Source organism: Phalacrocorax carbo, chromosome 2, assembly GCF_963921805.1.
Source record: "Phalacrocorax carbo chromosome 2, bPhaCar2.1, whole genome shotgun sequence".
Taxonomy (NCBI): Eukaryota; Metazoa; Chordata; class Aves; order Suliformes; family Phalacrocoracidae; genus Phalacrocorax; species Phalacrocorax carbo.
In genome coordinates this window covers 52,561,876-52,589,313 of record NC_087514.1, presented here as the reverse complement: position 1 = coordinate 52,589,313, position 27,438 = coordinate 52,561,876, and the positions used below count along the sequence as shown (strand labels likewise).

General features: G+C 42.2%; 1 protein-coding gene across 2 annotated transcripts; it reads right to left on the bottom strand.

Moving 5' to 3' along the window:
• On the bottom strand, nucleotides 1-27,438 carry ABHD3 (abhydrolase domain containing 3, phospholipase). 2 transcript variants are annotated; one of them, XM_064442889.1, is made up of 9 exons: nucleotides 26,839-27,438; nucleotides 25,015-25,178; nucleotides 22,268-22,450; nucleotides 20,440-20,485; nucleotides 17,500-17,612; nucleotides 11,636-11,809; nucleotides 10,929-10,977; nucleotides 10,679-10,844; nucleotides 1-2,108 (listed from the first exon to the last, which is right to left on the bottom strand). In XM_064442889.1, the coding sequence occupies exons 1-9, from the start codon at nucleotides 27,421-27,423 to the stop codon at nucleotides 1,930-1,932; spliced, it is 1,659 nt and encodes a 552-aa protein (XP_064298959.1). In that variant the 5' UTR covers nucleotides 27,424-27,438; the 3' UTR covers nucleotides 1-1,929. The 2 variants fall into 2 exon arrangements, with proteins under 2 accessions (XP_064298959.1, XP_064298960.1); XM_064442890.1 differs by lacking the exon at nucleotides 11,636-11,809.

Here is a 27,438-nt window from a genome sequence, read left to right as displayed (position 1 = left end):
TTCTGCCGTTAATCACGTTACTTTTATTTAAATGGTACAGTGTGCTTTTAAGATAAGTGGTTTTATTTTTATTAATACTTGATGCTGAGTTTTGAACAGTACTGCACCCAATGTTACAAATATAATGCTCAAAACACTATTTATTGCTCATTGTTTTTGTATGAACATAAAAACTGGAAATGAATGTCAGAATAAACAAGGCACCCTACTAATATGCTGATTTAATGTATTGTAGTAACATGCACAAATTTTCATTTTGCTTTTACAAGTCATTTTTCTCATTTTCCTCATTAGAGAAAAAACCAGATTTTATTATTTGGGCAAGGGCCAATGCTTGTCTGAAAAGTCAACACTTGAAAGCACTTTCTAATTTTTTAATTTAACCTTCCACCTTACAAAATGAGCTTTCGTAAAGCATGTCCCAATTTCTTTTTTCTAAAGACAAAAAGTATTTTTGTTCTTCCTTTGCTGTTACTAGGAAACATGCCTTTCGAGAGGACTGTTCACGTACTGCTTGAGACAAAAGACCTGACTTGCTTTGTTTTAATCTGCATTTTCTTTTTGTACTGACCCTGCTCAAAAGATAAAAATGCAAAGGCATCTTTACTGACTTGTCTTGTGTGGCCAGGCCCAAATCAGTGGTCAGCACAAGGTGGGAGCTCCACAGAAGCTGGTTAAAAGCTTTTTTCTTTTTTATTTCAGTATGCCCTAAATTAGGACTTCCCAACAGTTTCAAAATACATTCTACCCAACTGTCCTTTTTCCTCAGAGGTCCACGTTGGCTCTCACGCTGTTTCAGGGCTGAGAACAGTGATGCCCCAGTCAGCCTCGCAAACTTGTAAGCCGCTAGGGCAGAAACCTGTTTGCAAAGGCTTCAATGATTTGACAACCTGTTGCCAAAGTGCTGACAAAGGATCAAATAAACTAAGCAGAGAGATGGGGCTCCCATCCCCACCCAGCTCCCAGCCTTCTTTAAACAGTTTGTTACTTTATTTTTAGAAATTATCTGAAACAATAGCAGAGACAAAGGGTTCTGATTTTTTTTTTTTTTTTAATTTAAAGCAGATTATAGCATAATTTCCTGATGTTCTAATGTTTATTCTTCAAAACTGAAAAGGTCTTGCAGGGTAATATAACAGATAGAATCATCGAGTTTACCAGTTATATGAAGTATGTAGTACATTCTACGACAACACCCAGCTTTAAGTGAACTTTGAAATGCAAGATGTCTTTTAATTACATAAGTTATTACAGTACTGTTTTAAAGGAATCTTTTGGTTATATGTAAACACTATAAATTAGCTGTTTAAAAAATAATTATGTAAAACAAGTACGGCATCAACATAGTTTAAAAAACAATAACTAGCCCTAAATCTGAATACTGTCATGGTAGAACAGCAAAAGCAGGTATCAATCTAATGCCATGGAATAACATGCTGAAGTTTTGTCTTATATGAAGAACCAGTGCTTCTCTGTGGTCCCTCCTTCTTTTGTTTTCATATTTTAAGCTTTTTACCATCAGTGCCCTAAGGAACGGGCCAACTTGTACTATGTGCAACAGGATAATATATGTTGAGTGTCACCATTCTAATATTAAAAGCCATATAAATCAAGTCTCCTAAATACGTACTGGTTTAAATTAAAATCCTGAGGAATTATAATCTGTTTACTTGATGGTTTGGTTAAGTGCAATTTGACGTATGCAGAATGTTGTTTCATTTAAGGTCATTCTTAGTAAGGCATATTAAAAATAAATATAAAAGTGACAACATAATATTTAGTTTCTTGCTACAAAATCTTAGGCAAAAAATATTTTTGCATGTAGTAATGGACTTTATCCATTTGCTGGCTTACAGGAGTTAAAATTTGTGCATTAAGCTTAACTGCCCTTGTCAGAATGTGCCACTGTGCTCTAATAGTGGTCCAAAGCTACATGCTAAAGATTTTGTTTCCATGCTCAAACACAGCTTGCACAAACTGCTTGAAGACTCTGTCCATGTAAGTGCACTTCCTCGGCCATATTCCTTCCAGAAAACCAATGTGGCCTCCGCACGAAGTCAGAACCAAAGCAACGTTTGCATTTTGTTTGGCAGTTTCTACTGGTATAGCTAAAAGGAGGGGAAAAAAGGTTTAAGTCCGTATCCTTCTATGAAGTGACAGGCACTGAATAACTTTTCTTCAATGTTTCTCATGTGATATCTTTATAAATATGCACAATATTAACATATGCTTAAATGTACTGCTGGACATAGAATCATAGTTGTGTTAAAAACCCCTTCTCTCTTCATCATTAACTCGCCTTACCTGTATGACTCCTCTGGCTCCTGTAAGTTTCAGAAATGACTGGGCTTCATTTTTCTTCCAGTCCCACTGATGGAACAGCACCCATGTTAATGCATACTTATGGTCTGGTATAAATAATGTAAGTAAAAGAATGATCAAGCCTGTAGTTTTTAACCTGTGCTGCAATATTTGGAAAAACTGAGGAACTGGGACCTTAATTGTGAATCCTATTCTTTCTGCAGGACACTCCAAACACAAAACCTTTAATGTTATGCTAAGATTTCATCTTTAAGATATCCTATCAGCTAGTATTAAATAAGATCCTGGGTTATTATCATTATTATATCTGATTTGCCATACATTTATACCTGCATGTTTAGACTGCACCATGCAAACCCACTGGGAGATGGTTCTTGCTCTGAGGAGCTCGTAAACTAAACACGCAGAGTCAAGAGAAAAAGAGGAAGGGCAAACAACTGCACATGGACACAGAAAGCTGCCCCTTGTCACCCAGTAGGTTAGTGGTTCTCTGCTGAATAGTGACTGCTAGGAAGTTGTTTAGTTCAGAATTTAGATTATTAGACTGGATACTACAAGGATGTTTCTTTTGCTGGGTTAGTTTTCAGCCGGATCAGCCTCCTGGTCTGGTTCTCTGTGCTAACGCCAATATATGAATGGCAGCAGGCACAGTCAGATGGGGACTGGGGTGAGGTGGCCCTGGCAGCGACAGCCTACAGTGAGCGTAAAGTCATCACGGAACTACACCAGAGACATGCGCTCATCTTGAAATGTGCAGGAGGGGGGGCTTCAGTGCATCTTATTTTGGATTTGTGCAGATGTGTAGCTTAATCAGTGCTATCACCTGGGCAGTTCCCTTTGCAAAAGAAGATAAAGGTCAGCGCAGACTGACACCAGAGAAAGCCTGACTTTACAAGTAGTATTTCAGTATGATGGGATGACACTATTATCTTATGGACTGGTTGACGCAGCAGTGGAGCTTGATGGAGCTGTGGTAATTTTTCTATCAAGAGTGCAAATATGTTATTTAAGCATATTTCTCTGGAGTTTTAAGTATGCTAAATATACTCCTGAACAAGCAGAAACTCAATACATTTCAGTAAAAATGCCTTTCAAAGTTCCAGTTTTCAAATGATGAACTTCATGGAAGGGAAAAAAATAAAATTCATACAGGTTTTTTGATTATTCAGGATTGACTGACAGAGAAAAAAAAATGCAAAAGATGACACGCTTCTGCCAGGCAGAAGCGAGTAGTAGGAATTTCACTGTATTGCCTAAAAAAGGTTATGATTCTACAAGAAAATAAATGTGATTGTAGGTCATTCACTGCTAAAGTAAAAACGCCTTGGCACTACAATGCAGAGCAGTGAGTCATTTGCAGGATTTCTATTGCTGCCTTATTTATTAAAAAGTATTTTTGAAGTGAGACTTTTCATCAGGTTCACTTTTGGGGGGGGCTCAGTTGTCCACATCCCTTTCTGACTGAACTTCCTTCACAGACGCCTCCCCACTCACTCCTATTTCTAGGCGCCTGCTTTCCTCTACCCCTTTATACATTTACTATCTCAAAGGTCATTATCTCTGCACATCACTACCTTCTTTTTAGCAGAATTCCTTACTTTCGTTTGGGTGCTGCCAGGCTCATTGCTCTGTGTGTGTGTCAGATACCGATTTGCCCTTGTTTTCAGCAACTATAGTAAAGCACCCACTCCTTAGCCAAAGAAGGACCACCCACCCCCCCACCTCCCATCAAGCCAGAGCATGTCACTAGAGATCTTGAATGCAATGATTGTTGTGAACAACTTAAAATAGATCAGGGCAGAAGCACTGGACCTGCAGAGCCAGGAGAGCAGTCCGTGCCGCCTCAGAGGTCCTTACTAGCAGTGGTGGAACGACATGCTCTGTTCCACTCCAGAGCCCCAGCACAGATGCTAAACCAACCACATCCATGGCAGGGTTAGTGTCTTTTATGAATGTTGTGTTACAAGGTTCCTGCCCATAACGTAAGGTACTTGATTGTGCCCTGAATGGAGCACAGAGCATGCTCCAGAGAGCAATGGGGACTCTCTTGCAGAGTACATGAGATTCTTTGCTACTCAGTACTATTAATTTCCTTCACTCTTTTCCTCCTTTCAAAGTTGCAGACATCTAAGTAGTTTATAGATTCCAGCATTTAGCAAGTGATTTTGTAAAAAATGGTGCTTCTCACTTTCTCTACAAAAAGTCCTTGACTTTTCCTTTGTTCAGTTGGAAAACTGAAAATACTACATGCAGCATCTGGGCCTTTTAAAGCAATACTGAGGCAAGACTAAAAAGAGAAGTCAATGAAATAAAAGCATAAGGTCTGCCAGCCTTGACTGGGAAACAGCACAGGCTGAAAACAAGAGATGCAGAAAACAATGTATTATATCTTGCAATCCAACACATGCATCATTTTCAGACTCCAGACTCAGCAAGCTCTCGTCTGGACTTTTGCCTCAGTTAATCTGCCCAGCAGCCTCTGATCTGGCTCCCTTGGATTCTTGGGATGAACACATTGCCATGTACAAAGACAGCGGCTACTACGATTCATGTCAGCTTCTGCCAACTGCACAGGAATTTGCCCGCTTACCTGTACCAAGCCATCTGCTCCTCTTCCCTCTAGCAGTGCATGGGCCACATTAAACAGAATCCTGATAGTGAAGTGGGGATCAGACTCAAGCCCGAGTCCCCCGTTCCTGCCTCAGGCAGTGAATTGCACTTTCCAGGGCCATTCTGCAGCTGCCTCTCTGGTCACTGAGGGGACGAATGGGTAGGCTTATATGCAAACTTATGGGGGTGTGTGTGTGAGGAGACAGACTCAATCTCCAAGAATCAGAGACAACATGAGAACTCCGTCGATCCTAACAGACTCATGATCAGCTGCGTACTGGCCTGAACACACCTCCTGACTAGCTCAGATTGTGCAAAAGCTTAATGGTTTTTCACTTTGCCAGACTAGCGTCAAAGGAGAGAGAGAGAGAGATATCTCTCCTTTCTTGCTGAGAAAGCACTTGTCTGGGGGTGTGGAATAATAATAAAACAATAAATGTCTCCTGTGCTGTGCCAACCCAGCTGGGGAAGGCCTTACAGGCAAAGCTCACCGTGACCTCTGCATACCTGTCATTCAGAGGTTGCCGCGTAATGATACCTCCCAAATCAGTTTGCTGGTGGTTATTCATTCCCAAACTGACTGGCAATACTGTAGTGGGTGCCATGTGCTGCCTGCCTCCGAGCAGCTAGAGCAGCTCTCTCCTAGAAGCCTACCAGCACTAGGAGACAGGTTATCTTCTGTGCCAGGTAGGGTGCGAGCCACACTCACAGGTCTTTACGAATGTCATCCTCCCCATCTTGAAGTTCTCCTTATTCTAACTATCATGCATTTACAGCAGAATTCTGCCACAGATCACCGCTCTTACCACAAGCTGCAGCACTGTGCTGAGTATGCAGTCATTTGCCTCCATCTGCAGTGAGGATTTTTAGAAGGTGCCAGGTTTGACCTGCTGTCACCTCTCTGCTCTTGCCTCCCCTGTAGTGAAGGGAGAGCCTGCCCTTGGCATAGTCAGTTGATACAGTTGGGTTACCATTTGTATGACTCCTTCCCAGCAGAGTTTCTTGCTCTGCAGCTTCTCAGGAAAGAATTGAAAATGTTGTGTTGGTCTCCAGTGCCAAAATGCAAATGATGCTTGGCAGTGGCGTGGTACTTTTCTCAAGGCCTGTTTCTAGGGACTGTTAGCCATCCACAAATAAACCCACAACGTAACAGAGCAAAGTCTGCAATGTAAAGGACAGATGAATGGAACGCTGGATGTGATGCACTCCAGGATATAGGATGGCATGCCAAAAGATACTACTGTTCATTTTTGTCCACATGTAACCTTGTACTTATGCTTCTACTGACCAAAATCTGTACTGCGGTTTGAGCCGGCAGGCACAGACCTGTTATTTGTGATCACAGAACCACAATGTAAACACATATGTGCAGAATTATCCTGTTAAAAGCAATTTGTTATATATTCTTTGCAAAAAGTGTTTTAAAAAAAAACAATAGAAAAACATACATGTGAAGCAGCATCAGCTTAAATAAGTCACTGCTGTCAGACTTTCTGTTCCATTGTTTGGTTGATTTCCCTGTTCCTTAAACTCTTACCCTAATTGTTATCCGTCTGGCCATTCCTTGGCCATTTGGTCTCTCCAGACAACTTCATTCAACTGTGCTGTTTACTGAAGAGGATGCAAAGTCACACCTAAGAGCAATTACTCCAAGTTTGGATTCAGAGGGATGTAAGAGGTTCAGAGATCTCAATAAAAGGTATAACTGAGCTTCAGACGTGCGCTTATTTGGCCCAGGGTGTCAGGAAGGATCTGGCATGATATTTAGCTTCAAGGGCAGGCTTTCAGCTTGGGCACAACGCTCACCAGTGGCAATTAGCTAAGCAGTAGTATAGTGAAATTTAAGTCAGATGCCTAACACACTGCTTAAAGTCTCTAAGGAGAAAAATGCCACTTCAGATTAGAAGTTGAATGTTACACTGATAATGAACGCTATCATTCTACCTTCTTGATTTATTTTTGTCACTTACAAAATATAAGGGCTTGACTCCGTCATATTACCTATTGCCTGAAGCAATGGCTCATTTAAATTAGTTATAGTGAGAGAAGTGTCATGCAGTGACGAAAGTGTTCATTTTCTGTAGTTAGTATTATGCAATATGAGAACTGCATTCCAGAATTAAACTACAGATACCTCAGCTGCCAAGCTCTATGAACTTTAAACAGCAACATTAAGGAAGGACTGCAAATGAATTGTTTCTTCCCAATACTGGATCGAGATCAAAGGTCACATTTTCACAATATATTCAAAAATAATTGCTGGGAAGTACAAAGTGTACCAAAAAGCTACATGAGAAGAAACAATCAGGTGGTAAGAGACAACAGAGACAGCATCTGTGCTTTTTAAGGGAAGTCCCTCTTTAGGTCCATACTGTGTAGTAACAAAGCAGACTCAGGTTTGTATCCCCCAAGCTCTGTTATAGGAAGATAGCTGTGGCTGGCTTTATAAGAGGTCTCTAAACACAAAGGAATTCTGGCACAGCTTTCTCCCTAATGAGTTTTCTGGGCCTGTTTCCCAGCTGTCGGGAACTACAGCTATCTGCAACAGAGGTGGAAGGTAGCTTAAAAGCTGGTAGGCATTACTGGGAGAGATGAGGCATGAAATAACCAGTCCCCAAAGTCAATAAAAGGCTAGGGTCTGGATGAGAAGAAATTTTGTGGCTTTGAATCCATTATACAGTTGTGAGTGGAAACTGCCTCTGGTTGCCACAGGCTTACGTGTGTCCACATGCTTTTAAGTCAGAAAAAACAAGCCAGTTACCAAAATAACGTCACCTCCCAGAGTTAACACCAGCCCTTTATGTTTGCTAATATAAAACAGCCCGTGAAAGTGTCAAGATGAATGAACTCCAGTAACTGATGGCAGCCGCCATCAATTCCATGCTGCTAGTCAGGGTGCCTGTGTCTCCTGCCAGTGCAACTTTTCACATTGAGGGTGTATAGCACAAACAAAAAAGGAGCCAAGGATAGACACACATAACAGAGCCATGCTATTAGCTATAAATCAACATTGTCCTGGTGGCCCTTTTCTAAGGTAAACTTGTCACCACAAGGACAATGATTTACAGCCAACAGCATTAACTCTGTGAAAAAGGAATAAATGAAGCCTAACTACCCAAACATTTTCATGGAGGAAGGCTGGTTAGGGTCAGAGTTTAAGAGAGGATGGACAGTCATTACAACAGACTCTAGAACTTCTTGTTTCAGAAGTGCTGGTGCTCTACCTTACCCCGCTCTACACTGCAAGACTTCTAAGGCATTCTAACAATAGGTTTGATACTTAATCTTACACAAGAGACCATCCCTATAACTGTTCACCAAGAGTTGTGTTTCTTTTAAAAACCAGCTTCAAGAGAAGAGGGATCTGCTACAGCTGTACTCTAGGGGACTCAATCTTTTGGCTACTACACAATCACAGAACTGTTGAGGCTGTAAGAGACCTCTTAAGATCATCTAGTCCAACCCCACTGCTCAAGCAGGGTTACCTAGAGTAAGTTGCCCAGAACTATGTCCAGTCAGGTTTTGCTTAACTCCATAGATGGAGATCCCACAACCTCTCTGTGTTTGACCACTCTCACAGTGAAAAAGTGTTTTATTGTGTTCAGATTAAATTTCATGGGGTCAAGGTCAATGGTTGGCTCTGGAGAGCTGGAGGTTTTATTCTAAAATGAAGAGACAAGGGGATGGAGTATCTGCCCTAGCTTTAATCTAGCTAACAAAGGTCCCAGTCCCAGTGATAATAAGCTGGAAAAGGTTAACGAATCCTCCAGGGACAGAGGCACGCTGGTTCACTGCTGTTGTTACTTGTCCTAACTAGCTAGCCTACTCCTGCCACAGTTACTACTTCACTTTAGAACAGAAACCACAAACTGAGCTAGAGCTAAACACAGAGGTGAAGCTGTTGTTCCCTAAGATACTGAATGGCAGAAGCACGGCACAGCAGATCACCCACCTTGCGGTACTACGGGGAAAGTTATCCCCAGGGTCATAAGACCCATAACAATTTATCTTCAGAATCACTAGTCAGATTTTATATTTGGACACAGATTTTAGGGTCACGGCCCCATCCATTCTCATTTCCAGGGGATCATATGATTATAACACAAACAGCAACTGGCCAATTTCCAGGAAAAAAAGAAACAACCCACAAAGGCTAGTAAATACAAAGGGACTAACTCTGTCTCTGTCTCAGAAAGTCCCCCAACCGCAAATTGTTAAAGGAGGCTGCAGTATTCTGGAAGAATCTTGCTATGTTTGCCCAGATTTTACTTTTTTTTTTTAAGCCTTTGTTTTGGCCAGTGTAAGGGATAGGTAGTTTGGCTAATCAAGAATCAGCATTTTTTCACTCATATTAGGTGGCTGTCACCTCTTTATGTTGTTCATGCATAGCATGGACACTTTTTGTTCAAGATGAGAAGTCTTTTTTCTAGTGCACTCTACTGAAGCGGCCCTTTTCTCTTCACGTCACATCTGTTTCTAACAGGTCTTCGAACTATAAATAGTAACGTAAGCGTGTACATGTTTCTCTATGTGCTGTACATCTGCGCACAGATAAACAGTACACACACACACAAACACACACAAAGTCTCTTCCATTTCCTTCATTCTTCGGTTTGTTGTTCTAATCTGTTTGCCTGCTCACTTTGGTTTTATGATTCATTCTACCACAATCTCACCTGACTTGTGGTGGCAGAAGAAAACTTCTCTGAAATAAATCAAGTCTATAATATTCATATTTAAAGGTGTCAGGTGTTCACTGCTGAAGACTGTCACCTCAACCAGCTGTTCATTGTAGTGGTTTTCCCCTACATTAGCTTTTGTTCCCCCTCTCTTCTCAGACACTATAACCAGACCGCAGGAACAAGCATATCTTTTTAAGACAGTTAGCAACAGGGTTTTGATCTTCAGATCAAAAGCAGAATGTTCCAAATGATCATGTGTTTGGCAGAAAACAGGAAGAAAAGGGAAAACTGAGTTTTCAGCCTATCTGTTACTAGCTGATATTGCTGCTTCATCTTCTAGTTAGATTCTTATTAATTTCAAGGTGCCTCCTTCAGGAGCTCACCTTATCTATATCTCTTCCCTTACCCTAGATTTTGTCCTACATGCTAACTTATATTTTTTCTTACTTTTAATTTTCAGGCACTGGAGGTGGCACTCTCTCTCAGGCACTGAGAGCAACAGCTGAGGATTTCACATCATCTGAAACATAAGCAACTTCCAGACACTCTTTGTAAGGACTGGATTGAAAAATGGCAACAAAAAAAACCAACCAACAAAAAAAACCCCCACCCTGTTTTCACTTTCATTGAACTCTGAATGTCTACAGTCCAGACATGTGAATGTGAGTTCCTCATTATAGGCTCTCTTCGTACTTGGTGAAGAGAAATGGGTGCTTCAGAGAGGGCAGTACATCTGATATCTTCCTTACAGTAAGATAACTCACAGCCTAAATGTGCGTATTTCTTCCTTTTGATTGTAAAAAGTCTACTAATGGCTAGTGATTGCCAACCCATGTGCTTCTGCATTCTGTACTAATCAGGTCTCTCCATCATCAGCTGTTTTATATGTGTCTTACACCGTAAGTAAACGACAAGACTGATCCATCCCTGGAGGCTTTGATCCTATGTACAAGTAACATTTAAACACACCTTCGCACATAGGTCTGACTTCATTCTCAGACCTATGTAGTTTGTTTTAACGGTTGCATATACAGATAAATATATTTTTAAAAGCCAAAACTTACCATGACCTGGTGAGAAAACATCATCCACAGAGTTTAGACATAACACTGGAATTCCTACTGACTTCAGCTTGCGACATGGGCTAGCATCTTCATAGTAATCATCAATTGTACGGTAGCCAAACATGACTGAAGTGAACTGCTTATCAAATTCTCTCACAGTTCTAGCCTGAAGTACAGAATTCAAATAGGGAACTATGTCAGCATTTTGAAAACAGCATCCAGCTAAAGCAGATGCAGCATTTTCACATACCTTCATCACGAGATCCATATCAAATAATTTCTCCAACATTTGTCGATGCCTAAAAAGAAAGAGAAGAAAATTGGAGGACTTGTTTTTTGTTATACAAACAGATGTAGAAGTTCTCTGCTTTACAGATACATTTATGGAAATAACTCCCTAACACAAATATGCTATTTTGAATTTTCTATCATGTTAAAAACCTGTCTGGAATCTAAGAGCAGAAGAATTCTTCATTCATATGCAGGCACATCCAGCAACATAGTAAAAATCTGCATAAGCCATGAGATAGATGCCAAAGATAAAAGAACTAAATATTTGGGAATACAAAATACACCCTAATTTTATAAAGCAAAGGATGAATTAATCCTTTCTATGCTTCTGCAGACAACACCAACTTAAAAGAATTAATATATATGCATATATACTCAAAGTCAATATGCACATGTCTAAAAAATTTAAAAATCCATTTACTTCATCCATAAATATAGAAGTACAGCGGTCTTGTGCCGAGTCCCTTGAGGAGCAGAGAAATTTAGTCACATTGATGACAATCTTTCTTGCAAATATCCTTTGATTTCAAAACTTACAGAAGAATGCACACAGAATAGCCATGTGAAGTGTCGCTACAGCATTAATTTTGCCAATGTTGTTATACCTGCTGTAGACCTCATGCTAACGTCCTTCCACCTTGCTAAATAGTTCTGAAGGCAACTCACCTGCTGATAGAGGATTGTAGACAAGTAGTCAAGTAATAGTTGAAAAGAAGCCAGTTTAGTGGCTTCTCCAGAGATTCTACAGATTCAAAAACATTCCAACCCGCAGAGAAAATTGCAGCTGCCATTAAAGGAGTGTCTCTGCCAGTTTTGCCCAGGTAATTTAAAAGAAGCATGCTACAAACAGAAATGAAAAACAGAAACACATATACTATCAAATTGTTTGCTTCAACTTCAAGCAAATATAACAATCAGCCACCTTTTTGTCTGTTTTTTCAGTAGTTTCTTGTATCAGCTCTACAGTTGCGCCTAATACTTCTAAAAAGGTAGTCAATGTAATCAACATATGGCTCATGAAGTTTGCTTTCTTTCTCTACTATCAGAGAGGAACTGAGTGTAGTGTAGGATGCAGGTAGGAGTGCATTTAGAAATAAATAGAGATGTACTAGTCTTATATCACTAGAAGGGAGGAAAAGGTCAAATAAATCTTACTCATGGAACAGGTATTCCCAAGCTGTTAGTAAGTTTTACTGCTTTACAAGCTCTTGGTCTTCCTGATCTGATAAATCTGATCAGTGTGCCTGACAAATGCAAGCTGCTCCTGGCATGCCTCTCTCACTATGAAGCTGTCTTTTGAGTCGAAGGTAATGCCTTTACCCCACCTCACACATATGAGACAACACAGCTGTTCTTTAACAAAAAGTATGTAAAGAATGAAGTGTTGGATAATAAAAAAAAAAACAAACTAATGAAACAAAATTATGAGCTAAATAAATGGCTTAAATCTTGCCTCTCTGAGCAATTGCAACTTGCAGTCTCTACTGCTGATGTATAGCTGAGTTGAAAAAAAGGGAGAATTCACCAGTACCTCACCCTTCAAATGTAGGAACATTAAAATAGCAGAAAGAGAGTAAAAGAAAAATATGAGCAGAAAAGCTGTAAGCCTTACTTTACCACCCGAGGCCCCAGAGTTTACAACCAGCATTTTAATGCCAAGCCTTTAACTCAAAACATAACAAGTTCTACAACTTAATGTAGCTCCCTGGACCACCAACACTCTCTACCTTGGCTTCATCTACCATACTTCAGAAGACAGCAACCTTTAGCAAAGACATCATGAACCAGCCTGCCATCATGGAGACTTTATTCCCATGCACTACCTACCAGATCGTAGGACAGCAGTGCAAAAGAGAAACCAGTCTTTGGTAATACCAAAGACTTGCCAGTTGGTAGGAACCAGCAGGAAAAGAACAGCAAACAGCACTTGGGAGTGGGCTCCTGCCATCAGTTCACACAGTTGAGCCCAAGGAGGAAAGTCACCTGCGGCACATACTGGAGGTAGGTAGCGCATGTTCCCCCTCACCCACAGAAGAGGAGGAACCTGTGAGTGACCAGTCCCTGTACTGTAAGAACACTGAACTATAAAGCAATAAAAAAAAAGTTGCAGTAGTAGAAAAAGCCGCTTACTCTAATGGCATTCACAGAATAGATGTGGTAGGGGGAAGGTTTAGGAATCTTTATAAGACAAAGTCGCTTTCCAAAATAATATATACTGAAAATCAGTAGAACAAGTGGGCTTTTATTTACGTTTACACCTTTGTGAAGTGAATGTTTACTTTTCTTCTTAATTGGGCAAATGTACACTATATAGATTAACTGGCCATTCAGAATATTTTGAAAAGGGACAGATAATAACAACTGTTGCAAGATTGAGAAAGTGGATGATTTTCCCAATATACCCCTGGTGAGATCTCTGCTCCTGCTTAATTTTAAACATGCAAATGCTCCTTTTAATTTTGAAGCATGGAAACAGTCCCCACGTGGATGATTAGAGACTCTTCCAGTTTTCTGTACAATTAAGCATATGCTTTCTCTTTGTGATTCAGGACTTTAAAAACATACTGGCAAAGGAAAGTGGAACATCTTGCCTAAAATCACCCAGCAGTGGTGGTGAGGTAAGAGCCAGGAACGCAACACAGACCCCCTACGCCATACTAATAGACTTCACCACTGTTTAGGATACCGTAAGTAGGTTAAGCCAAGGACAGAAATGACACTAAGCGCTGAACTGGTCTTTTGTACCAGTTGTAGAACAGCTAGCTTCTACTGCACCTTCAGCCCTGAAACCTGGTTCTTCACCTCCTATACCCTGTCCCTCTTAGTTCTAGCATAATGGTGCACCACACAAAAAGCTACCCATGAAGAACTACTGTGCTTTAAATCTGTATCTCTTCACTGAAGCAAGCCTCTACTGCAGATGCTTATTTGGCTTTCACCATTTCCAATGAAACATGTTATTTCATGCTTTGCATGCAAAAAAGTCTGAGCTGGGGAGAGATAGCATGCCAAGTGAGATAAGAGCCAACAGGCTTGCTAACCTTGTAAAGGAGGGTATTAAACTGGGTTTGTCATGGGATGGAGAACAAAGCTTGAAGAAGTGAAGGCCTAGCAGGCCCTGTTGAGGCACCCAAGGGACAGCATAATGGGGGAGGCTCTCCCACTTCCCTGAGAAAGCTGCATGACTGCAGACCATCTCATGTGCCAGCACATGCACGAACACACAGGATGGGAAAAATCGGAGGAATTAGAAGACTGTGTGTAGTCACAGAACAAGGCTATTGCATCACAGCAACATGGAGGACTCACAGGCAGACAAGACTATGCTATTATGGATGGAAACAGACTCTTCATGAAGGCCTGAAAGGCAAGGAGGAGGGTTTGCACCTTAGACAAAGAAGCCATTTAAATGCACAAAACTTTTCCCTTGTGCAGGCTGTAAGCCAATTCAGAGCAAACAGGTCAAAACCAGACAGGAGGCTAACAAAGGGGATATCATGGTGGGTGTCTGCTATAGATCTCCTGGTCAAGAGGAGGAATTAGAGAATCCAAGTCTTTGGACAGCTAAAAGAAACTCCATAATCACCAAGCACAGGGAACTGTAACCATCCCAACATCAATTGCCACAGCAAGGCACAAGCAGACCAGATTTCTGGAGAGTATTGAGGACAATCTTTTGATACACAATCAATGACCCAAATAGCGAAAAAGTTCTATGGATCTGCTACTCACATGTAAGGAAAAACCCGACAGGTATAGGAAGGTGCAGAACAGTCTTGGCTGCTGAGATAATTCAATGGTGGATTTTTAAGATCAAAAGTGAGTGGGGAAAGTAAGCAGCAGAATGACAATGCTGGAGAGAGTTGGCTTTAATTTGGTCAGCGATCTGGTTGGCAGGATCCTGTGTCAGAGGCCCTGATAGGCAAAGTGATCTGGGAGAACTGTTTGACTGACCTTAAGGATAACTGAACATAAAGCACAAGTGTGGTACATTCAGATGTGCAGGAAATTGAGCAAGAGTGGCAGAAGACCACATGGAGGAACAAAAAACTCCTGCCTGAGTTCAAGAAGGAATTATCCTGAAGGTGGAAGGGGGGTGGGCTGCCTGGAAGAAACAGTCATTGCTCAAGCATGCAGGGATGCAGTTAGGAAAACTAAAGTTCAGCTGGAGAAAAAGGCTTTTGCAACAAGAAAGGTTTCTGTAAGTACATTGGTAGAAAAAAAGGCTCAGAACAAACGTCCACTCCTTTTCCCCATCAGTGAAGCCAATCATCTCATCATAGAAAGCAATCAGATCACTTGGGCGTGCTTTGTCCTTGATGAATCCAGTCACCTTCTTATCCTTCATATGCTTAGAAACTGCTTCCAGAGGACCTTCCCAAAGGACTGAGGTAGGCTGACCAGCCTTTAATCCCTCCTGGGACCAGTATTCTGCAGGGCAGGTAACCTAGTGACACAAGATTTATAAAAAGCAGAGGCTATCTGCTGAGATTCTCAGGCCTACTAGGCCTGTGCCTAGTGGGAGAGGATGGAAGAATGAAGTATTACTCATGGCAGAGGAAGATCAAGTTAGGGCCCAGTTATGCAAACTGAGTACAGACATGTCAATGGGACCAGGTGAGGTACACCAAAGCTCCAGAGGGAGGCAGCCAATGTCGTTACGAGACCATTCTCTGTGACTTTTGAAAGGTTGCAGCAACTGTGGGATACTCCTGATGCCTGGAAAAAAAGGCACCCTTCTACAAGAATGGCAAAGAGGAGGAAATACAGGCTGGTCAGCCTAACCTCAGTGCTTTGGGAATATCCTCTGGAAGCCATTTCCAAGCATGCAAAGCTAAAGAAGGTGACTGATAACAGCCAGCACGGATTTACCAAGGACAAAGCATGTCTGAGCAACCTGATTGCCTTCTATGATGAGCTGACTGCCTTCGCTGGTTAGGGGAAAGGAGTGGACGTTGCTTATTTTAACTTTAGCAAGGCTTTTGACAGTCTTCCATGGTCTCCATGCAGCCAAATTGGAGGGACATGGTTTTGGTAGGTGACCTGCAATGTGCATGGAAAACTGACTAGACCACTAGGTTCAGAGAGCTGTGATCAGAAACTTGAAGTCCAAATGGAGTGGCTGGACCAGATACTTGTAGTGTTCCTCAGGGGTCAGGAATGGGGACAATACTGTGTAACGTCTTCATTAACTGGATGATGAGATGGAAAGCACCCTTCGTAAGCTTGCAGGTCAAATTGTGGGGACTGGCTGATGAGCTGGAAGACAGGGCTGCCATTCTGAGGGACCTCAACAGGCTGGAGAAATGGGCTGGCAGAAACCTCATAAAGTTCAACAAAAGCAAAAGGAAAGTCCTGCACCTAGGACCAATGATGACTGGACAGAGAGCAGCTGAAAAAGGCCTGGGCAAATGGAACATGACTCAGCAATGCACCCTTACAGCAATGAAGACAACAACATGCTGTGCTTTGTTAGTAAGAGCAAAACAAGCAGGTCTAGGGAAATTATAATTTCCCTGTATTTGGCACTTATGAGATTATATCTGGAGTCCTGTGCCCAATTTTGGGCTTCCCAGCAAGATAGAAACGGACATAATCGAGAGAATCATATGTTTTCATACCGAAGATACTGGCAAAATCCCAGCAACACAAATGGAAAAAGATTGGCCTGATTTAAAAGGCTTCCAAGTTACTTATTTGATTTTCAATAACTATATTGCTTGAACAAATCTGTATTTATCCCAAAGCTCCTACAAGTTGTTAGCAGATTCATGTCAATATACAGGGCTATATCTGCCCACCCTCCATAACATTTATCAGAAAGAAGGGAAGCCTCAGGAAGTTACCACTTTGTCTGCAGTATTTCTAACGGAAGTCCCCTTCTCCTACGATTTTCGTTCAAGAGGCTGTCTGAACATTTCTCCTAGCTTCTAGCAGTAATTTTTCTAAGAAACTGTGCTATTATTGTCTATTCTAGTTGTGCTTTCTGGAGAAAAGCCAGGACACAGCAAGTCGTAATACCACATGCTGTATCAACCCATACTGGTTTGAGCAACAATACTACACCTTGCTTCTGAGCCAGGCAGAGCAGATACCTGTATCTCTTCCAGCTTAACCTACCCACACACTGCAGAATCTAAACAGAGTGAAGATTAATCGTGGAATTTCCAGAGGTTACTAAGGAACATAGCTCTAGTTCCTATTTTTTATCCCTCTGTTCCAAAGACAGCCTCCATAGTTTCCAAAGATTGTATTGCCCACCTGTTTGGCTGTCAATCTGTCTGTCAGTCTTTCCTGTCTTTCTACAACCCGCTCAACTTTTGAATGTTAGCCAATTTCAACCTTCCTTGACACAGAGCTAAAAGCCTCAAAGACACAAAGTTTCTGAAAGTCTTTTAAATAGTGTCTGTTGGAGATGCACCCACGTTAGTTGCAGTTCAGTAAGCAATGCAAGTGTTGCAAAGTAATAATTTACAACAGTCTTATTTTACTATCATAGTTAAGCTGAGACGTGTTACGTAATACCTTACCCTCCCATAGAAACACCGGCTGCCATGAATGGAGCTGAGGGGTGCAAGCTGTGTACATGATGAATAACGGCCTCTAAATCCTCTGTGTTAGCTGCACAGTAAGTCCTTGGTGTCTGTAAGGAGTCATGGAGAAAAATGCCATCATAAGCTTTTGTATTATCCTTTAAGGACAAAGCAAACTGAACAGTGGTTCATTTATATAACAAGATAAATTTAGCATTTATCACGAAGCTTCACTAAATAGCAAATATAGACCCAGAGCACTTCACAAGGAGATGGAAGGAGTTTACTTGTTATCATTACGAAATAAAACAGGTGACAAATATCTTCAGTATCTGCAACCACGAGGTCATCAGATGAAATCTGAACAGGGCTACAAGCTAAACTAGATAGAACTAGATCAGACTAAATAGGCACTGATATTTTTAAAATACCCTCAGGAAATGAAAACACATCATAGAGGCCGCAATTTACAGAAAACAAAGTTTTAATGACAATTTTACCATCTTCATGCACATTCAAATGCAAAAGAAAATATTAAATTTCAAGTTCTGTCAGCTAGCATTGAAAAGTAGCCAATATTTAGATTCTACACACAATGCAACCAAACAAACAGATAAATAAATTCACCAGTGCCATCTACCTAATTTACTAAAACACTCTATTAACTAAAGCAATGAAACGTCCATATTATCCCTTCTCTATCTACCACCAGCATCTCTTCAAATCCTTAACTGGGACTTGGAATGGCTTCCACTGGCATCACTGGATTTGGGTAACCCCTTCCCAGTTTACTTGAAGGACAAGCACAGCTTTTGAGCCTCACTTGCTACAGGCCACGACCTGGGGGGCTATCTGGAGCAGTATAGGGGAGGTAATTCCTTTCAGGTACAGTAAGAATCACAGTAAAGTAAGTTTTTTCTAATGGTGTTCTCTAGACTTCATCTACAGCACAAGAGAGCTTTTAACTATAGAGCTGCTATTAAACATGTTAATGACCTTGACTTAACTATAGGCAGTGGCTGGCCTGCCAAAATTCAGTATAAACATTAAAACTAAATATAAAAGCACTTAATTATGAGTTAATTGAACTTATTTGTTGCCTGAAGCAACAATGATTTTGAAGGATTTTTTTAAAATGGTTTTCAGCTAAACAGCCTGGATATTTGTGGGCAATTTTAACAAGTTTAATTAGATGAAGCTAATTACTTAAAATACATTTAACAAGAATATTGAAATGTCGAAGTCAAATAAAAAAAAAAAAAGGAAAGGAAATCTAAATCTAGGTAATTAAAACTGAAGACATTGTTAATTTCCATTTATGTTGCATTTGTAGTTCTCATCCACATGAATCACTCTTCACTGTTTTACACCTATTAATTATAAACAGTGTGAATGTGTTTTATTTTAATTAAATTGTCAAGTTTACAGGGAAAAATAAATTATTTTTGGTAACTAGGTTCTAATGTATTCTAAGTGAAAGTGTATTAGATTAAAAGTTTATAAACCTAGAGAGATATGCTGCACTTTGATTTCAGTTAATCTGTGACACTTTAATGTCTGTCTATCTACTCACTGTATGAAGATAGTTCAAAACACCATCTTAGCTCACACTGGCTGTGGTCAATCTAATATTTGATTATTCCATAACAGTAACTTTCAATAACAAACAAGATCAGCATTTTAAAACCAAATTATTTAAATAGCTATTATTTGGTGAAAATATGAATCTATCTTTAGAGAGACTAGAAAAAGAACTACTTGCATGACTAATTTCTACTGCGGTGCTCAACTATGCTTCAAACTCATTAGCTAGGGATTTTATATTGAAACGTAGAAACCCCTCTGCAGAAAATGTGGTAATTTCAGCTGGTTTGCTTCACAGTAAGATCTTATAAAGCTTAAAGATGTAAATCCGATTACAGTAAAATACACACAATGCATCCAAACAAGGGATCTTTTCTCTCAGCGATTCCAAAATTCATCAATAAGGACTTTGTGTGTCACAGAACTGCTTTGTAGATCCATCTCCAAAAGTATGCAGAAAACTACTCTTAACATGGCAATATTTGCATTGAAATGGTTTATCTGATTATGGGAAAACTTTCTGAGCTTTTTAAAATTTGAAACCAGGGGATTGAAAAATGCAAAACAATACTGAGTATTATGCACATTCATTCCAGCTGCAGAACTGTCAACAAAACGCATATGAAGAAACAAAGCTTATTCAGCAATATTTCATCATTCCTTGTCCCTAGTTGCAAAAAACATTTAGCTTCAAGACTTTTGTCATTTGTGGAACTGCCAGTTCCACAAGCAAACATGGTATGCCTGTCCTAAAAACAAAAAAAGTGTTTTGTAGCTGAGTTTGTGTCATAATTGGTGAGAAAAATACAAGAACACATTTAACTTTTAGGATATGGCTATTCAGAAAAATCTGGTTCATTAATCCAATAACATGTAACAGGGATCAATTTTAATGGCACAACTTTTTAATCATATCAAAATCTAGTTTAAACTCATATTGGCAGCTGGGAAAGTAATTATGACTGCTTATATTTGGATTTGGATGTTAAAACAACGGGTGAAAACTGCATTGATTGAACAGAACTTCTTGGATGTGTGCATTTTAGATACCACAGTATTTTTTGAAAGAAAAGTATAAGGAATGTTCATTTTAATGTTACAGTTATTAATAGTTTATATTATTTCCTGAAACAAAATGTTCACAAAAATTGTGTGTTGACCAGTTGACCTCTTTGAGATTTAAAATAAAAGATGAATATTGGCACGTGATTGATCTACCAGATGACTAATTCTCCTCTCTGCATTTTCAACACATGCTTCGTGTTTCTCTCATTTAAATCTAGCCACAAACACAAATGATTTCATATATACCACTTATAAGTGAGAGACGCTTATCTTAGAAGTCATTCTTACCAAAAGATCCTCACCAGCAATTCCCCGATTGTTAAAAACCACGCATCTAAAAATTGAGACAGTAAATTCAATTAGACACATTGTTCATTCCTCTAAAAAAGATAACTTAAACACACACAAAAAATGAAAATACATGAAGAAAACCAAGCCAGTTCTGTGAATAAGTTCAGCACATAAATATTTACAGTCCTACAGATCCTAAAGTCTGACCTGTGTGGAACAACCTTTACACCAAAATGGAGTTCACTGAAGGCAGTGGGACTCTGTATGAACTCTGTGGTTTGCTGGTCAAGGTCAGATTGCAGGATGAGAGCCCCAGGGTTTACCTGAAGATGGTACATGCATCTTGTTCTGCCTGACTCTGAGCTGGCCAAATATGAGCCACAAGCTCTGCTAGTGCAGGGCCAAGCCTAAAGCACTGCTCTGAAAAAGAACGTCAGAGATCCATGTGTAGACGTCCTCCAAAGCTACATAATTGTATTAAATAGCAAGAAATGAGCCAAATCAAAATTATGATGCCAGCTGCATCTGAGCTGCAGGTTCTTGGGGGTGGGATTTTTTTTTTTGTCTGGTATAGCAGAAGTTCCTGTTCTCTGTATGCTGGTGGGAGTCTCTGAATTTTCTAGCAGTATTACCATGATTTAAGGATCTATGCTTTCTTAATAAATCTTACTTTTCTATTACTCTTCTACCATCACTGTAATAATTTAGTTAAATAATATATACATACACATATACACATAAATAACATACATATTTTAGATGGGTTAATGAAAAATTACTTTTTTTCAGTATTTTTCTCAAATGTCACTGTTTAAAAACAAAACTATAGCATTCTGTTGCAATCTGACCTAAAGGTTTACTTTTTAATGCTATACCTTCTTTCCTTAGGTGATCAAATGCAGATATTTCTTTCAGGAATACTTAAAAACTTAATAGTAAGAAGTTGTTGATTGGAGGGCTTTTCTCCTCTGGTATTTTTTATTGGTAAGTTTTAAAGTGATTTTAAAAGTGCTTTGAAGAGTTAAAGTGGTACTTTACTTTCATAATTTAGTAAAGCAGTTATCCAAACCTCCAAACAAAGAAGAGAGAGCCAGACATGTAGGAAAAAACCTCATATATACATATTTGAAGGACTTACTAGAGTCAGTACCAGAAGCCAATCTGCAAAGACAAAATGTAATATTCCAAATACAGATCCTGGAACGATGACAACTTATTCTAAAGCACAGCAGCAGCAACATGATTACGTAAAGGAATCTACTCATCAACTAATCCACTTATTTTCCCCAACTCTGACCAGAAGCCTTAATAACAAAACTAAATTAAGAAGCAACAATTAAGAAGTGGCAAACCTCTTCCTTAACCACCACCATAAGAGTAGGCTAGCTCTGCCTTCTGTGCTCGCGAATTTAAGGCTGCTGAATCAAACAATTCTAGCATTCAGAAGCTGACCTCCTCCGAGGCCTGCTGCCAGCAACCCATCCACACGAGTCGTCTTGGAGCTGAATACAAACCCCTTCTCTAGGAAGTGTAAAGGTAACACGAATACTGATACTATAATTTAAGAAGCAGCAGCAAAGGCCTATGCAGACTTAGCTTGCTTTCACTGCAGTCTCTGGGGCACATCTGTAGATACTAAAACAGTCCTTCCAAATGCACTGCCTCTTACATAATTCTACTATTATTATTATTACTACTAATACTTTCTTATATAAACTAATGTCTGTAGATCTCATTTGCCTTAGGAAGGCATTTTATACATATACACACTTATATTTGATCTTAGTAGAAGAAGCAAAATACTAGCAATGAAATACAACAGCACCTATATCCCAGCATTTCGCTCTGATGGATCATATGAAGAATGTAGGATTCCTTGCTCGTTCCTGTCAGGCCAGGCAATAGCAGGACAGTGGGTCTTGTGCTGGCATCCGGATAATATAAGCTGTCATTATTATCAAACCAATCCAACGAAATCTGTCCTCCATCTGCTGTTTTAATGAGCTCACTGAAAGGCACATTTTAAGACAACACTGATTAGATTGAAAAATACATGCATACTATTAAGAGTGCTTACAGCGTACAAATCACCAGGCATGAATTCTACATTTTTAATTATGTTTTAATACTCAAAGTGCCACCTAAGCAGGTCTGTTTGCATGTTTACTGTTCAGAAAGAGCCATGCCTAGAGCTGACATGAGTTAGCACAGTCAATTTGTGGAGTAATTCCTGTTCACAATAAATGAAGAGCTGTCCTTTCACGAATTGCTGCCGATATACTGGAAGCTTGTAACTAATGTGATTTTTGGCATTGCCTTCTATTTTATATAGGCTTGTGTGCTGTAGATGCCCTTTGGATCATCTGAGAATCTTTTGATAGCACTCCGGGCAATGTGTTAAACATTTACCACATTTTCTTTTTATCCAAAGAAGCAGCATGTATAATGATGGCACTTAGTTACGTTTTAAACACGCGGAACACAGACACACACTACTATATCTTTCATCCTGTATCTCCAGACTTTGCTAGAATGCACTCTTAATCCATATATCTTAAGAATGCAACAAATACAATATCCCAAGAAGCTAAGCATGCATTAAACAATGACAAGAAGGTTTCATTCTTTTTTTAGAAACATACAGCATCTTCCCTCTTCCTGGCAATGAAGACATTGTACGAGGGAGTTGGTGTAGGAACTACCAAAACATAAGCCTACCTTGCATTTAATTTTTCATTTGAGATTTTAAAGCTCATCAGCCTTGTTGGACTCATTAGCTCAGCTTTGCCCTTTTTCAGTAATGGGAAGTAGATGCAATGCTGGTGTGTACTGCCAACACAATCTCAAATGGTGCAAAATAAGCATTGCTCCATGGAACTACGTTTCTTCCCTCACAAACCTTGAAATAGAGAGTATACAAGAAGGGCTAGAAAAAGTGGACATGGCCACACAACTGAAATGTTTCCTAGTTACTAAAACTAAGGGAAGCTGCTAAATGCTAAATCTATTCTACCATGCAAACAGAGCTGAAACAACTTGTGCTGCATCCAGGTTCCGGCGCATAAAAGTACTTCTCCTTAGGTCTTGTGCCAAATGCCTCATTTGCCAGGCTAAGTCTCATTTCTGTGTGAGAGAGATCAGCTGAGGACAAACAATAAATATAAGGTTTTTCCCTCTTAGAATTTAGGCGTCAAAGAACACAACGTAAACCCCACAGGCAGAAGTTATTCTGAAAATCCCCTAAGTTTTATATAGTCAAAACAAGGCTGAATGTGGCCATGCTATGGTTAAGGTAGAACGTGTTGGTTCAATGAACAGATACAGTCATTGCATGACCTTTGCAAAATGATGGTGTTCAAACACCGAAACACCGGATGACTGTGCTGCCATCCAGAGGGACCTCAACAGGCTGGAGAAATGGGCTGACAGGAACTTCATGAAGTTCAACAAGGGGAAGTGCAAAGTCCTGCACCTGCGAAGGAACAACCCCATGCACCAGTACAGGCTGGGGGCTGACCTTTTGGAAAGCAGCTTGGCAGAAAAGGATGTGGAGCTCCTTGTGGACACCACATTGAACATGAGCCAGCAATGCGCCCTCGCAGGAAAGAAGGCCAACAGCCTCCTAGGCTGCATGAGGAGGAGTGTTGCCAGCAGGTCAAGGGAGGTGATTCTTCCCCTCTATTCAGCACTGAGTGACTCAGTGTGAATGATCTGACACAGTGTGTGTGTGACGCATGTCACACACCACACAGGGTGATGACTGATCACAGCGTGGTGAGGCCACACCTGGAGTGCTGGGTCCAGTTCTGGGCTCCCCAGTACAAGGGAGACAGGGACATACTGGGAGGGACTCCAGCAAAGGGCCACTAAGATAATTAAGGGACTGGAGCATTTCTGCTATGGGGAAAGGCTAAGAGAGCTGGGACTGCTCAGCCTGGAGAAGGGAAAGCTCAGGGCTCTTGTCAATGTATACAAATACCCGAAGAGAGGGTGCAAAGAGGATGGAGTCAGGCTCTTCCCAGTGGTGCCCAGTGACAGAACAGAGGCAATAGGCACAAACTGAAATACGGGAGGTTCCCTCTGAACAGCAGGGAACACTTTTTCACTGTGAGGGGGACTGAGCACTGGCATGGGTTGCCCAGGGATGCTATGGAGTTGCCATCCTTAGGGATATTCAAAAGCTGTCTGGACACGGTCCAGAGCAACTGGCTCTAGGCGGCCCTGCTTGAGCAGGGGGGTTGGACAAGGTGACCTCCAGAGGTCCTTTCCAACCTCAACCATTGCATGATTCTGTGAACATATAACCACATCAGTTCCTATGCTGTCACTGATATTTCAGTGCTTCAAAGCTCTCTGAGATAAAATAGGGCCATTTGGGAACCTTGACCTTTTAAACCTACTGTATATTGAATCCAGGATAGAGATGGTTCCACATCTGTGATGGAGTTGTAAATGCAGACATAAAGCAAAACAATGGGCACAAGCTTGAGCAATGACAGCAGCTGTGACACAGCCAGAGTAAGGTAACTGCTGGCTACCCAATCAATCACTTTCCAGAAGAAAAGCACTTACTTCCTGTACTGTACTTGGGGTCTAGAGGTGATAAAGGGACGCAGGAGTGTCTGCACGCGACCTTCCCAGCACCAAATCGTGGGATAGTAAGTTTCTGTCACAACAGGGCAATATTCCTCGAGAAAGCGGCAGAAACGGTCATTGCTGGCCACCAGCTGGGGTTTCTAGGAAGAGAGACTGCAGTCAAGCATGGGCATTCATATAAAACAAACTAACAAACATTAACACTAAACAAATAAAGAAATAAATGAAAGCTTGTTTAAATCCTCTCCCAGTAAACCGTTTTCATATAATCACTTCCAATGCTTTTTACTTTCATGGTAAAGAAAGGAAATGAAAGTAACTGAAATTAATAAAAAGTAAACAAAAACCAAACAAAATGCCAAAATGCCCAGCTGAAAAGTGAAACACACTAAATATAATGGATGCTTCACCTATTTCTACTAACATGCTATTCTAGCTCTCCTTTTACCAGCATTGTCTCTGTCACTGACAAATCAAAACCACACTGTAGGCAAGAAATATTTTACTGAATCAATTTTCTTGCATTGCACAGAAATGATGCTTAATCCATGTATTTTGACTGTGCATCTGCAGTACCTGTTTTAACCTGGTAGGACACTCCTCCTCCCATCTCATGGTACGGTACAGAACTGCATTCGTTACTCATCTCTAATAACCTTCTGCATACAGCGGTTTTCCTTACAGCTTCCATTTGTATACCAATTAACGCGGAAATCCCTGTATACCAAACATCTCACATTTTAGCAACCACGTTCCTTACACTTCTCTTTTACACTGACTCTCCAACACACAAGCATTAATCGGGCAATGGATGCTTTAAAGAAAACTGTTAAACGTACACAGTGGTAGTGGCACGTCCCCCCCTTCATTTTGCTCCTCTGACCAAAATCAAGTGCCCTCTTCTCGATGAAGAGGAAGGCTATGTTCTCAGCGGTTCTGTGAAGGACCGTGGCAACATACGTCTTCAAGCGTCATAAATCTTTTGATATGCGTTTTTTCAGTTGATTAAGCACTCAATGAGGCGCTCTCACCATGGGGCCACTTGAGATCAGATCAGGCTCGCTGTAGCCAAGTAATCTGCCAATGCCTAATTTATCTGTGAAACGACTACTGACGGGAAGACGCGTGAGAGTGTCCTAGCCCCCAAAACACTGCGAGGGTGGCTCCAAAGGTATTTACATTGGTACCGAAGGCTGGCACAAGGGCAGCAAAACCTGTGCGTAAACCGAAGAGGTCGGGGTTTTTTGTGGAGGGAGCGCTCCTGACCCCCACCCCCCCGCCTTACCAAACCATCGCCCCCAGCCAAGCTCTCCCCCCGGCACAACTGCGTTCCGGGGACGCCTGAGGCCAGAGAGCCCCGTCCCCTCTCCCCGGCCGGGCAGGACCGGGCGGGCGCTCCCTCAGGCCGGCCGGCCCCCGGGGGCCAGCGGCGGGCCCCAGCGGAGGAGACACCTCACCGGTTCACCGGGAGCCCGAGAGACCCGGGGGGGCCCGGCGGCGGAGACGGGCCTGCGCGGGGGGCGAGCGGGATGCCGGCCAGCCGGGTCCCCGGAGCGGCACCCCCAGAGGAAGGACGGGGGGGAGGGCGGGGGGGTGAGGACGAGGCGGGCGCAGCGCCCTGGCCCCCCTCCCGGCCATGCTAGGTGCCGGCGCTCTCCCCGCCAGAAGGGCGCCGGCCGCCTGCCCTGACGGGGGTGGGTCGAGGTGACCTTCGCTGGACGGTCCCTGCCGGGACGGTCCCCCCTTGGCGGGACACCCGCGGAGGCCCCCGTCCCGCCCGGCCGTCCTCCCGCTCCTCACCTTGGCGATGCTGCTGAGGTAGTAGCAGGCATAGGCGACGCCGAAGCCCAGCACCAGGGACAAGCCCACGCCGGAGCCGAAGAGCCCAACGCGGACCTGGTTCTCCAGGTAGAGGGAGAGCTCCCTGGTCAGCACCTGCCAGTCCATCGCACAGGCGGCGCGGCGCGGCAGGGCAGGGCAGGGCACGGCAGCGAAGCCCGGCTGCCGCGGCCGAGCCCACCCCAGCGCGGAGGGAGGAGGCGGAGGAGGAGGAGCAGCCGCCCGCCCCCCGCTGCCCGCGGACCGCTCCGCGCTACAGCGCCGCCGGCGGCCTCCCCGCACTCCCGCCCCCGCTGCCGGGGCCTGCGGGGCGCGGGAGGGGGACAGAGGCTGGAGCCGGCTTGGCGGGGCCGGGGCCGGCTCGGGCGGAGAGGCGGGCTGCGGGCGGGCCGGCCTCCTCCTCCCGCCGGCGGGCTGCCGGGGCGGGCCGGGCCGGGCCGGGCCGCGGCGGCCACGGCCTCGCCCGCAGGGGAGGAAATCTGGGGCGGCGTGGGGCGGCTCGGCGGGCCGGCGGGACCGACTCCCCCGTGGCACGGCTGCCGGCATCGCCCGTCTGACGGC